The 13,065-nt window shown below is 55.3% G+C and overlaps 5 protein-coding genes across 5 annotated transcripts; 2 read left to right on the top strand and 3 right to left on the bottom strand.

Annotated features, from left to right (window-relative positions):
• Positions 1–247: 247 nt before the first annotated feature.
• On the top strand, positions 248–2,506 carry CCM_00185 (uncharacterized protein; the record flags this gene model as incomplete). Its single annotated transcript, XM_006665345.1, has 3 exons — positions 248–1,046; positions 1,100–2,428; positions 2,457–2,506. The coding sequence occupies 3 exons, from the start codon at positions 248–250 to the stop codon at positions 2,504–2,506; spliced, it is 2,178 nt and encodes a 725-aa protein (XP_006665408.1).
• A 269-nt stretch (positions 2,507–2,775) lies between these two features.
• On the bottom strand, positions 2,776–4,299 carry CCM_00186 (sugar transporter, putative; the record flags this gene model as incomplete). The annotated part of the gene is made up of 2 exons (XM_006665346.1): positions 2,776–3,179; positions 3,237–4,299. 2 exons carry the CDS (start codon positions 4,297–4,299, stop codon positions 2,776–2,778), a joined length of 1,467 nt encoding a protein of 488 aa, XP_006665409.1.
• Positions 4,300–5,607: 1,308 nt separating this feature from the next.
• CCM_00187 (metallophosphoesterase) lies at positions 5,608–7,377 on the bottom strand (the record flags this gene model as incomplete). The annotated part of the gene is made up of 1 exon (XM_006665347.1): positions 5,608–7,377. One exon carries the CDS (start codon positions 7,375–7,377, stop codon positions 5,608–5,610), a length of 1,770 nt encoding a protein of 589 aa, XP_006665410.1.
• A 1,864-nt stretch (positions 7,378–9,241) lies between these two features.
• Positions 9,242–9,796, top strand: CCM_00188 (uncharacterized protein; the record flags this gene model as incomplete). The annotated part of the gene is made up of 1 exon (XM_006665348.1): positions 9,242–9,796. The coding sequence occupies one exon, from the start codon at positions 9,242–9,244 to the stop codon at positions 9,794–9,796; it is 555 nt and encodes a 184-aa protein (XP_006665411.1).
• A 1,142-nt stretch (positions 9,797–10,938) lies between these two features.
• On the bottom strand, positions 10,939–11,705 carry CCM_00189 (uncharacterized protein; the record flags this gene model as incomplete). Its single annotated transcript, XM_006665349.1, has 3 exons — positions 10,939–11,020; positions 11,125–11,277; positions 11,365–11,705. The coding sequence occupies 3 exons, from the start codon at positions 11,703–11,705 to the stop codon at positions 10,939–10,941; spliced, it is 576 nt and encodes a 191-aa protein (XP_006665412.1).
• Between the last annotated feature and the right edge of the window lie 1,360 nt (positions 11,706–13,065).

Below are 13,065 nucleotides of genomic sequence, written 5' to 3' on the forward strand. Positions count from 1 at the left end.
AATCGCATAGTATTCCATTTCTCCCGACATAAAAATTCCTTCAGCCAGCCTTGAACGATATAACCTGAAGCCTGAAGCGCGTCATTGTGGCTGTTTGCACACTACCGGCCCCACTTCATCTGCCGTCCCGGTTTTGGCAGCTTCCTTGGTCAATCTTGGTTGTGTTTGGGCTGCTCGTAATTTTATTCTCTTCATCCCGACTCCTTCTTCTGCCTCTCCTGCAACGCCACCTTCCATCTCGCTCGCGATGGACAATTCCAATGGCCGTCCGCCCTCGGCGGCCACCATAGAGATGCAGGCTCATCAACAACAACATCAACAAGGCATCGCAGGTCTCGGTGCCGGCAGTCGAAGTACCTATTCTCTCGGCCTAGCAACACCCAGCGCTACGGCCGACTCGAGCGGCGACTACTTTGACGCAGCGACCAACCTGCGCCCGCAACCTTCGCGCCAGTCTGTCCGCTCCCACGCGTCTGGGCCCTCTGGCGAGTCTCGTCCCGCCAGCCGGAACTCGAATCGCCGACCAAGCATCCGCATTCGACGCCTATCCAATGCATCGCTGAACCCGCCTTCGTCCGATACCGCCGCCGCCGCCACTACCTCCTCCTCCTCCTCCGATGCGCTCGCGGCCGGTGCCGTTCCTACATCTGCCCGGCGTACACGCCCCCGCAGCATTTCACAGCCCTCTTTAGACGCCGCGGGTCGGGATGGCGACACAGCGAGGCATTCGCGTCGCACGCCCCAAGTTGCGCTCCCGCGACTGACAGAGGAGGGCTCACGTCCGACAATGCAGGAACTTGGCATTGTTGGCAACCCCCTCTCTCCTACAACCTCACTCCCCACAAGCATCACTCGCCAGCGGCCTGAGCATCTCAGTGTAGACTCCAGCGCGTCTCCGCAAAATCGCCGTAGACGTCTAAGCAGAATGTTTTGGCCCGGCGCTAACGGCGCTGCGAGGAGCGGCTCGCAGGAAACAACCTCTCGAGGATCCATGCACCAAGATGATGAGTATGAAGAGCATCTAGTGGATCTTTTAGATACCATCGGTAAGTTCTACTGAGTGAACCGTCATGCGCACCTATGCTAACCTGCAGTGTAGATCCCGAAATCCAAACGCTGTCAACCCTGACCAACATTCAAAACTCCCTATTCGTCCCCGATCTGGGTAAATTAATTAACCGACGCCCGACATATGTCCTCACTCAGCACGATCCCGAACGAGTTGTATCCAGACCCGGGACGTCTGAGCCGAGAACATCGGGAACTCAGCAGGAGCCAGTCACATCTGGCGTTGCGCCTGACGAGACTATCGAAGAACTACCAGCCTTGGAGGAAGCGGAAGCGGAAGCGGACATACCACCACCACACATACGAAGAACGGACACCATTACTTCGCGACTGAGTGATTCCCATTATGCTGCACTTCCTCATGGTGTATCCGTGACACACTGGACGGATGCGGAGAAGCGGGAACTCGACGACCATGTTCGCCACATGCTGCACTCTCGGCGATCCAAGTTGAAGCGAATGATGAAGGGCTTTGGACAATATGTTCGTCGGCCCCTCGGTTTCCTGGTAACTTTGTACGCTGTTTGCATCACCGCTTTTGGCCTGGCTTGGGTTTTGTTCTTGATTGGTTGGATCTATGTCGGTGACAAACAAGAATACAACCTCCATATCATTGACAGTGTTTTGGTTGCCCTCTTCCTGGTTGTCGGTGGTGGCATGGCTCCTTTTCGTGCCATTGATACCTACCATCTATGCTTTCTTGTTCATTACTCGCGCAAGATGAAGAAGGCACAGCTCAAGAGGGGAGACATTGAAGCGCCCGACCGAAGCGGATCCTCGGATGTCTCTGGTGCACCTCACGTCGATGTGAACAGCAAGGAAGAGTCGATGCCTGGTGCACTTGACCAGCAGCCGCCTCTGATTCGCGCACCCAGCCAGATATCCAAGGAGCAAGACGTCAATGTGGAAGAGGGAGCGGAGGAGGAGGAAGACTTGTACCCGCTCACGCCCAAGCAGCAGAAGCGCTTCCTCCACCATCGTCAAAAGCTCGTCAAGTCGCACAGCTTCTACAAACCGCACGAGACCTTTACTCACTACCGTTTCCCTCTCAGCTTGCTGATTACCGTCATTGTTCTGCTCGACATGCATTCGTGCCTCCAGATTTCGCTGAGCTCCACGACGTGGGGCATCGACTACCACCATCGCAACCCGGCCATTACGACGACCATTCTGTGCGTCAGCATCACCACCAACATTGTCGCCGGCTTGGTCATTATGAGGGGTGACAGGAAGACGCGCAAAAAGGACGTGGTGAAGCTGATTGACCGGCAAGAGCTGACGAGCGACGCGATGAAGAAGGTGGAGAAGAAGAAGAAAAGGCAAGACAAACAAGACAAGGAGGACACGACGGAGAGTATAAGTACGTAATGACCAGCGGCGCATGTGAGTGTACGTGGACGAATCTAATGTCTGCGAGGATGACGAGGCTGGCAAGTAATGTGGTGGCGGTGGTGATTTGGTGGCTGTATACGGAAGTGTCGATACCACAAGATATCAAGAGCGCATCATTTTAATTTTATAGAGCGGCACATTGCATGATAGCAAATGGCATATTTAAGTTAATTTATTTTATACCCTGATAGCTTCTATACCCCGATAGCTGAACAGGGAAACTCGAAATACTAAGAAACCAGAGAAATGGGAGAAGTAGTGGAAATAAGAAAAATATAAAAGTAACAGCCTAAACACCACTACTACTCTCGGAGACTATTTGTCGTCCTTTGATATGTTATGATGACGGCCTCTTTGCACTTGCACTGTTTTACCAAGAACTGAGCCCTCAGCATCGTCTCGCCCTTCAATAACTCGTCGTCGTCGCGACGTCTGGTAAGCGACAAACCATGAACCCTTGAAAGTGTCTTCTATTTCCTCCACAGTGAGACCAGACACCTCGGGGACCATCAGAAATGTATAAATAATGGCAACGACGCACCAGGCGCCGAAGAACAGGAACGCTCCCCACTGGTGAAAGGCGGACAGGATTGACGGCATGCTGTATTGCATGGCATAGATAAATAGCCAGTGAAAGGTTTGACTCATTGCTCCGCCAAAAGAACGGATGCGATTGGGCCAAATCTCACTACCAAAGATGTATGGTACAAGGGCAAGCCCTGTTCAAGGTCAGTCTCACAGAGGTGAGGTGTCGGGGAGTGTTGTCGCGAACGTACCGACGCTATACCCAAACGCATGAACGAACAAGGCTGCAACGGCCACTTTCGAAGCTGCCTCAGTGGCAAGTCCCTTTTGCGAAAACCGAAGATAGATTGCCAGATAAAGGTGTGTGGCCAGTTGTACCCCGGCGCCTAGAAAAAGCGACCTGCGACGGCCAAACGCATCTACCAGGAAGAACGTGGCGACTAGCAAATAGATCAACTTGGATACTGCATACATGCCGCTCAAGAACATGGACTGATCGGTGCCGCCGGAGATGCCAACGATGGCCATGATGGGCACAAAGTACGATGTGATGAGATTGGCACCCGACAGCTGCGCAAAAGTGTATGTGAGAAGGCTCTGCTGCACGCGCCGCAGGTTCGAGGCTGAAGTAAAGGTCTCCTTGGCAATGGTCCAGAAACCTGAACCACCTACTGCCTCTACCGATTTGTTAATATTGTCTTCGATGTCGGCAACCTCGCGCTGGAGACGAGGGTCGTCTGCAGGCAGACCTCGAACCCTTGCCAGTCCTGCGACTGCTTCCTGGCGACGATCAACGAGGAACAGCCAGCGGGGAGACTCTTCAATGAAGAGGGTTCCCACCATGCAGGCAGCAATGTAGACAACGGGGACGAGCATGACGATTTGGAACTGGAGCTTGCCGACGGGCACGTGGCGGAAACAAGCCAGCGTGCAAAAGTTGGCCCCGATGAGGCCGGCCCCCATGGCGATGCTGAACCAGCTCGTCAGCAAGCCCCGGATCTGCGGCGGCGAGATTTCCACAATGGACAGCGGGCCGTTGACGGTGAGCGGGCCGAGGCCGAGGCCTTGGACGACACGCCCGGCGTACAGAACCCGCACGTCGGGCGCGAAGACGGTGACGAGGCTGCCGATGCAGTAGACGAGTGCATACAGGCGATAGGACCGTATCCTTCCGAGCCTGTCGTTGATGAACAACGTCAGGCCAGATCCGACGCCGAAGCCGACGTACACTATGGATATAAAGTTGCGAATATCGTTGGCGTTGGCACCCGACCTGATCCCAAAGTGCTCCTGGAAGCCAGGAAGGGACGCCATGACGGACGACGCTCCTTGATCCCAGACTACGAGGCAGGAAGAATCAGGTCTGTCAGCCGGCAGTCTGGCGACACAAGTTTCGCCTCGCGGCTTAGTTTTGGGGAATGAGGAACGTACTGGGGGGCATGCCGCCAAGGGCGTAGACAAAGGCCGAAACCAGGAGATGCCGATTGAAGATGGTCTCCCTCGGAGCATCGTGGATGATCTTGCCAAAAGGCAACTTGCGTAGGAAACTTTTTATCGTCATTCTCGTAGGAATTCACCAGGGTGGTGAAGGGGAAGATGGCCGGGAACGAGTGAGAGCAATGGCTGCCTGACCATCCTCTTATTTTGCAAAGGGCATAATGACGACCTCGGATGCAGGCAGGTCATGGACGCGAAGCTCCAAGACGTGAAAGTATAGATGGCGGCCAAGTCCCACACTTGTCCACCTGTTCTATTACCCCGGACTCGATAGTTGTCGGCGCGGGGGGCCAAGCGAAGACGCCAAGAGATCTGCGGCCCGCTGCAACGATACGAAGGAGGCTTGCTTATATTGGACGATAAACTTGGATCGAGGCCGATGCCGGCTTTTTGTCGCCGGGAACACAGAGCATGAACAAAGGGCTTCGGACAATATTCTAATGGCTCCGAGGCAAGGCCCCGTAGTAAAGCTGGGTCTGGTCTTGGTATAAGACAGGGGACGGAAACCCCCTCATTCGGCAAAGCGACCATGATGGGTACTCTGGTGCCTGTAATCTCTTTCTTTTGGGGGCTTTGATGGTGGCGACGAGCGGCGGCGGGCACGGCTTCCAATTCCAGCCCAGTCTCGGTGAGCACGTTCGCGAGGGCAACCCCGAGTGAGCTTCTCCGCGACTGCAGGCGGAGGGCTCGGAGAGGCTGTAACCGAGCTGCATAATAACATGATGAAGGATCTCAACAGCGCTCGGTTCCTTTACCGACAGACAGTCTTTACTTGATCTCGATCGGCTTGCAGAGCAGTGCAGCCAATTGTAGCAGCTGTCCACTGATGAAGCTGCATGCCATCTCCAGATAGGACACAAAGGAGAGAGTTCAGTCAAAAGTGTCGGAATACAGGTGACATTCGCGGTGGTCATACAGGCATCATGACAAAGGGTCTTATTCTGGTGTTCTAGTTGATAGATGTGCTATGGAAAGGAAGTCTGTAGATGGAAGCCATCGTCAGGGTAAGGGGGCTTGTTGGCCCATCTCACCCCTCTGACCAATCGAAGGGCTTGATTTTGGCTGCCTGCACGCTTCAATCACTAAAAAGAGATAGTAGTGGCCTGTCAACATGTACATGACGTATTACAAGCAGGCAAACAAGCCAACCAACCCAAGAACCGTCACAGCAGCGACTCGGGAGCCCGAGCTACTCACAGGAACGGTCGTGCTGCTGTGCGTAGCGCTGGGACCCTTGGGCGAGGCCGTAGCACCGAGACTCTTGGTTGAGGAGGACGTAACCGGGCCACCCGGCGCGGAGCGCGTCGTGGTCTGCGCCCCGGTGCCGTTACCGTGCTGTCCGCCGGTAGTCACGGTGCCGTTTCCGTGGCTGCCGCCGCCCTTGGTCAGGCTGCACCGGCGGTCCTTGAAGAGCGTGGCCGAGTCGAGCACCGAGTCGTTGTTACTAGCGACAAAGTCGTGCGTCATGTGCGTGCAGTTGTGAAACGTCAGCCGGCTCCAGCCGTACGTGGCGTTGCTGACGTCGAGCGCGAAGCGGCTGTACCGCTGGCGCTGCGGCGCGGGCAGCAGGTCGTCGAGGCCGTCGTAGTGCCCCGCGGCGCCGTTGGTGATGTACCACGGCGCGGCCGGGTTGTCGAGCTCGCGCGGGTCGGCCCTGCCGTCGGCGAGCGGCGCCTGCCGCTCGTACACGTGCGCGTGGCCCGACAGGTACAGGTCGACGCCGTACCGCAGGAACAGCGGCTCAAACACGTCCTTGCACGACCAGCAGATGGAGCCCGTCTCGTTCTTCTTGCTCAGGTACCACGGGCGGTGGCCGGCGACGACGACCCACGGCGTCTTGGCCCGGTCCACGGCCGCCAGGTCGGCTGCCAGCCACTCCGTCTGCGCGTTGAGCGTGGCGTTGACGGGGCTCGCGCCCTCGCCGGCGTCGCCGTCAATCTCGTCGGCGCCGACGAAGCCGTGCCCGAGATCCGTCTCCGTGTCGAGCTGGATAAAGTGCGCCATGCCGTGGTCGAAGCTGTACCAAAAGTTGCCGGTGCCGCCCGAGACGTCGCTCGGCATGCGGAAGTGGTTCTTGTAGCCGGTGAAGTTGGTCTGGCCGGGCGAGCAGATGCTCACGTCGTAGGTGATGTTGCGCGCCTTGTCCGTGGTGCCGCCGTTGTCGCAGTTGGCCTCGTGGTTGCCGGGGCCGACCATGTAGGGCTTGGCCGCGGTGACGACGGCCATTTCGTCGTAAAAGTCGTTGAGGATGGCCTCGTATACGGTGTGGCCGTCGGCGATGCTCGTGTTGGGCAGGAAGCCGGCAATCTCCTCCTTGAGCCAGTAGTCGGCGTAAGCAATGTCGCCCGGGTGCAGGATAAAGTCCCACGTCGCGCTGGTGCCCGCCAGCGAGTCAATCGTGTTCTTCTCGCCCGGCTTGAGGATGTTTTCCGGGCGCGCGCCCTTGCCCGCGTGGTCGGTCAGGCCGAGGCGACCCATGGTGCCGAGATCGATGACGACGGCGACCGAGTACGGCTGCGGGTCGCCGGCCGCGCGCGCCGTGGTGAAGGTGTACGGCGCCGGAGGGCGGCCCTGAGGCAGCGGTGAGGGCAGGTAGTAGTAGGTGGTGTCGGGCCGGAGCCCGGCGACGAGGACGTGGTTGTTGTACGTGCTCGACGTCGGGTAGGTCACGGACGTGTCGGACCGCGCCGTGCGGTCGAGCTTGTCCCGGGACAGGCCCCAGCGGACCTCGGGCGCGGCGACGTGCTCAAACGTGTTCCAGCTGACGACCATGGCGTCGTCGCCGTGGTATGCCAGGCGAATCTGGCCCGCGGCGTCGATCCCGCGCGGGTTCAGGCCGGCGGCAGCGCCACCGACGACGGCCAAGAGCACAGCAGCAATCGCAGAGGCCTTCATGATTGCAAATGGGAACGAAACGAGTGGATGGTAAAGAGTCTTGGCGAACCTTGGCCCATCTTGGCTCGGATCTGGCCCTGGCCTTTATATGCCGCTCCTGCTCCGAGTCCTGCATGGCTAGGAGCGCGGGGGAGAATATTGCGCCAGGCACAGAATCATTGGCGCACCGAATAAGTACTTCGGTGTCAGAAGATGTACGAGATCTACAGCTAATTTCATGAACAGGCGGGGAACTGGTCCCCACGTGGACCCTGGTCAGGGTCTCATTTGACGGCCATCTGGAAGCCTTGTTATACTTGAGCTGAGCACGAGGTTGTGCTCAGCTCAAGAATAGATTCCATTTAATTTCTGGAGTTTCTGGGATTTATGCTAGTCCCCTCCACTGCCACGTGTAAGCTAGATAGATGCTGTTACATCAATAGTTACCGCCTCGTTCGCCTCTCAGTCGTGGCAGTCGAGATGAACTCACTCGGCAATCAGCCAAACCTACGGCTTTTTTTAACGAGAAAATGCTTCACTATCAAAAAGGCACAAAATAACTTTGGTTTCCATTTACCGAGTCTGACTTTTGTCTGCGACCTAATAGTCGTACCTCGCGGGCAATGTCGGTTAAAAATCACACCAGTAAACTTTTCCCCCATTTTGCCACCACACAATGCTTTTCTCCAAACATGCAAGAGCTGTCTGTCTGTCCTTGACAAGACGCTGAAAGTAGTAGGCAGAGAGGGGAAGAAACCGCTCAGGTATAAATGGCGCAAATCCAAGGCTGGCAGCTCCCATCACATCTGGGTTGCCTCAATTACACATGGGGTATAGGATGGGATCTTTAACAATAATCACGTGGGGTCGGTGCTTGATACCAATGGATACTCGACTCCGAGTCTGAGGTTGAAAGCTGCGTTTTAGGCTATTGAGGAACTGGGGTAGAGCAAAGCAGAAGCATCGAGACGAGGAAACGAGTCTCAGAAAGTCGAGAGCGCAAAAGTACACGCGCGGCACAATTAACGCCATGCCGCACAGTTCTGGCATATCGCCGTGGTGTTGCCAGTCTTGGCAAATACACCTACAAGTTCAATATAAAGTTCTACGCATATTCTTGGAGACAGAGCTTGTTTTGCAGACTGCCTATTCATGAAGCACTAGCAACAATCGCCATAATCCGACTGCGGTTTTAGGTATCGATTCAGCTTCCAACTAAGTCTCTTCTAATGGACTATTTTCATCATGTATAATCCAACTGCATGCTATTTCCGACTCTTTTGCCATGGGGGCTTGCAACTGACCAGAACAAGTTCAGTGACCATGATACTGATCAAACCTACTATGCCATGATTCCTAGGAACCCAATGAAATTTCCTTTCGGGCTTCGGCATATGTTTTTTTTTTNGTCATTAAAAGTAATGTGTGCAATGCTCTCCAGTGTTACATCACGCTCATCTAATCTCATGACTGTAAAGGGCAGAGACCCTGAACACCACGTCACACCCTACCAATTTTACAAATTTACGGCTTTCATCAGAAGAGAAATATGGCTCTGCTCTCTCTATTCCGTTACATTATTGTCTAGGCACATTCGATTTTCCTTCCGGGCTGCCATGTGCGTCGTAGCCAATACCCGATACAAATTAGACAACTTCTTGGACGCCCCACTTGCCCAGCCAGGCTCTGCTGGCGAGCTACGCTGAATCGACTCAACTCGACAGCTCTTCCAGTAACTACATCAACACGTCCCAAGCCTCACCGCACCATCGGGCAATCCAGTCTGTCCATTCCGAATCTCCCTCGCCGAAACCGAAACCGAGTTGATTAACGCATCTGCCGAACTCGGCCCGACCCCCGGATGGACGACGAGACGAGTGCAGCCATGGCGGCCGCCATGGGCTTCTCCTCCTTTGGCGCGCAAAACCCTTCGAGCAAGAAGCGCAAATACAACCCCCACAACGATGCCGTCATCGACATCCAAGATTCTGAGCACCACGGCACCGGAGCAAACTCGGGGCCTCTAGGAGAACGCCGGGCCCTCCCTGCCAATGCCGACGAGACTACCGCGCAGAACGAGGACGGAGACGACGGCGCAGTCAACAACGACGGCGCCGCTGTTGTAGGAGCAGCCGGAGCCGTTTCTTCCGATGCCAATGCCGACCACTCGGGCTCGATCGGGGCTGGGATCGCCGGCTTGCCCCAGCGGCCGGCTCCTGCTCACGGTGGCTTCGCCGGCAACCAGCACCGGCGGGGCGGCGCGCCGCGACAAGCCTCGGGCGGTCATCATGCCAACAAACCGTGGTATGAGGATTACTACGATCATTTCTCGAATGAGAATCCTTGGGCGAAACTCGAGGAAGCTGCAGGTCTGCAACCAATTTCAACATGGGCACCGACTCCCACGACCAGGGAAGGAGCCCCAACGCACGCGGCTTGAAACATTTACTCAAAGCAAAAGCGACAGGACAATTCCATCTCCCGTTTACTGCATCGTCATGGTGCCTGGCTTGGCTTTGCTGTTGGCGCGTCATGCCCATCACGTGATGGAAACCTTCTGTTGGCCATACGATGTTTCGTCAGCCAGACACCTGATTGGAGGGTCTGCTCTTCCTACTAGCATTGACGCTGGTCCCTGTCTTTGACAGAGCAGAGCAGGTCGCTGGGCTTGGTCTACGGGGGGCGTGTCGCAGGGAGAGACGGACACTGGTTGGCAGTCTTTCTACAGGGTCAGCGGACCGGGATCGAAGTATCCAAGCTTATAATTTGCTATAGGAGGTACAGATACAGAGCCTCTGATTGAGTCCAACACCAACTATCCATCCCGAATAGGAAAAGCGCACTGCAAAGAAAGAAACGGCCCTCCACCCTGGTTCGCCGTCGCCTGGCCCCCCCCCTCTTGTCTGCGTCTCTGGCTTGCAGCAGACCCTGTCGGGTGCCTGCGCCAGCACTGAAAGCCTCAATCCGGGGGGAACTACCTGGACAAGTCGCTCCAAGGGGTGATCGAAGCCAAGTCCACCTTGCTGGATCGGGCAGCTGTGGCCGTCTCTGGCAGAGGCCAGCGCAGAGGCCAGCGTAGGTGCCACGAGGGACGCTCAATGGGTCCGATGGCATCGGGATCGAATCGCCGGGGACGACGACAGCACACCCCACAGTCTGCAAGCGGCCCGCAAGTGGGATATGCTGGCGGCAGACCCCTGACCGTTTGGCTGGAGCTGATAAAGCAGCAAGAGATGGCGCGCCTAGGTGCCTGCACGATTGCCGCGCCGCGCTCCAAATTTGACGTCTCCTTTGTTCAGCAGACAACCATGTGCTGAAGACGCTATTTCCATACTATAAAAAATTTGTTGTTGTTTTTCCCGGTCCTTTTTTTTTTACTTGGCATGTAGAAATTATTTGCCAAGTTTGAGAATGGAGATTTTTTGAATCGTGTGCCGGTTTCCTGTCTTGTCGTAATGTCGTGAAATCATTATACCGCCGCGCTTCCGAATAAAGCAAAAAAGGAGCCAACCATAGAAAAGCAAGGCTGAAAAAAGAAGCAGAAAACAAAAAGGCGTCAGAAGCGGTAGAAAGCAACATGTCCTAGCATTCGGGAGACGGAAATCTGGCGCGAGCCTTGGCGTACTCCTTGGGGTGCATGCGTGCGGCTTTGGTGTTGAGCGCTCTGCGAATGGAATTAGCCACATTCCGGAAAAAGAATTATAGCAAAGGGGTGTTTTTATGGGAAATCGCCCTTGTGATTTCTGGAAATGAGGCGAATCAACTTACGATACTTTCTTTTGCGTCCACTCGAGGTCGCCGCGAACTTCGCGCGCATCGCGCATGCCTTCTGAGAATCGCTCGCGGGTGCGAGCCAGGCGAGCCTGTGCCTGTCTCTGCAGATCCAGGAGCTCACGGTGCTTGGCATTGAGCTTGCCAGAACTAAGCGGTATGTGTTAGCAGGGAAAGTTTTCTCTTTTGTCGATGGGGTGATGGGGGAAAAAAGTTAGACCGGGGGCAACAACGTACGTTTGGGCTTGGACGGCCATGCTGCGGTCGAGAGGGATGGGGTTAAAGGAATGGGAGAAGCGATCCTGCATGTAATCCTGAAAGTCGACGCCGCTGGCGGAGCCGGCACTGTCAAACTCGGCGCCGGTGCTGGAGGAGACGGCACTGCCGGGGAGGTAGCTGGTGGCGGAGGCGCTGGAGAAGCCGGTGTGGGAGTATGAGGGCACGCCCGAGATGGACGAGGCCGAGTCGTCACACTCGGGCGGGGACATGGAGTACTGGCTGTAGGCCGGGTACTGTTTGCCCTTGCCCGGGACGTGGATGGGCATGGAGTAGGTGGCGGTCTGGTAGTGCGCAGACATGGTGACGGTGTATGAGGGTTGTACTGGGGGCGTGGTGTTGTGTGTGATGTATGTGATGTATGTCCAAGATAGGCTCGGGGATGGCACAAGAGGATCAAGGTAGAGGGCAGAGGAGACTTGGGTATGGAATCAAGAGGATACAGAAGACGAGATATGAAAGGAGGAAGAAGGAAGAAGAGTCTACGGGAAGACAGGAGGGCCTTTTATAGTTTTCAAAGAACGGCCCCCCTGCTCGTGGATAACACATGACAACATTTATTCGCCAAGGGCTGTTGACAATGACCCGCTCCGAGGAAGGGGACGACGGATACGATGTGCTTGGTATCAGCAAAGACGAAGGCGAGGACCGGCGAGACGGTCTCCATGGTGGTGGCATCAGGACGGTGGGCTAGCGGGCGAGGTGATGGCTGTGTGGGCCAAAAGGTGTGCCAATTCGCCTATAGACGGGGGGGACTTGAATGGGCTATCAATTCCGTGGGCGATTCGGGTTTGAACGGGGGAGGGTGGAAATAAAGAAGGAGAATTGATGAAAGGTCGTCAATGGGGTTGAGATTTGGGGGGTGTGTGTGGTGGCAAGTAATGTACGGGGCGTGTGTAAAGCAAGATTGATGTTGGACAGCCCATGAGTACAAGAAGGTGTTTATAAAGAATAAAAATAGTAAAATAAAATAAAATAAAATAAACAGTCAAGTAGACAAATACTTTGAGACAAGCCAAAGGGGGACAAGGAAAGAAAGTGCATGCATATGCCGAGAGGAACAGAGAGGCCTTTTGGAACCCAGCCTGCCGGGTGTGGTGGAGAAATGGGCAAGTTGGACTAGGAAAGGATGATGACGAAAAAAAGTACAAGTTGGGGGACAAGTCTAAATGGCAATGGTGGCAAGATTGATTTGATCCAAGGGTGCGGCTGCAAAAAAAAAAAGGGCGCCAGGTAACTACCGGTTTAGCTTTTGGTCCTTCGAAACAGAATTGGAATGGAAATCGTCGTCAGAGTCGGGCTGAAAAGAGCCTTTGTGGCTTTGCAGCCCAATCGCAGAATTAAAAATGATGCAAAAAAAAAAGAGGACTATTTTCTTTGGTCAAAGAGCAAAAAAAAAAAAAAAAAAAAGGTCAGCCTAGCCCACACCAATCCACCCCGCGGCCGCCGTGCCAGTCCAGTTCCATGACGCCAGTCGCACACGCACATGGGAGGAAGCATTTGAGGACTGAGTTTTGTTATCGCCGGGGTTGGGGGGGGAAGAGAAGACGAAGACGAAGAAAAAAGATGGGCTGCGAGTACCCGTGGGCTTTTCTTGTGCTTCTTGAACCGGCTTGGGGCCCTCGGCGCGGGAAAGGGTCCCCCCGCTCTGTTGCCCGAGGG

Source organism: Cordyceps militaris (genome assembly GCF_000225605.1).
Source record: "Cordyceps militaris CM01 unplaced genomic scaffold CCM_S00001, whole genome shotgun sequence".
Taxonomy (NCBI): domain Eukaryota; kingdom Fungi; phylum Ascomycota; class Sordariomycetes; order Hypocreales; family Cordycipitaceae; genus Cordyceps; species Cordyceps militaris.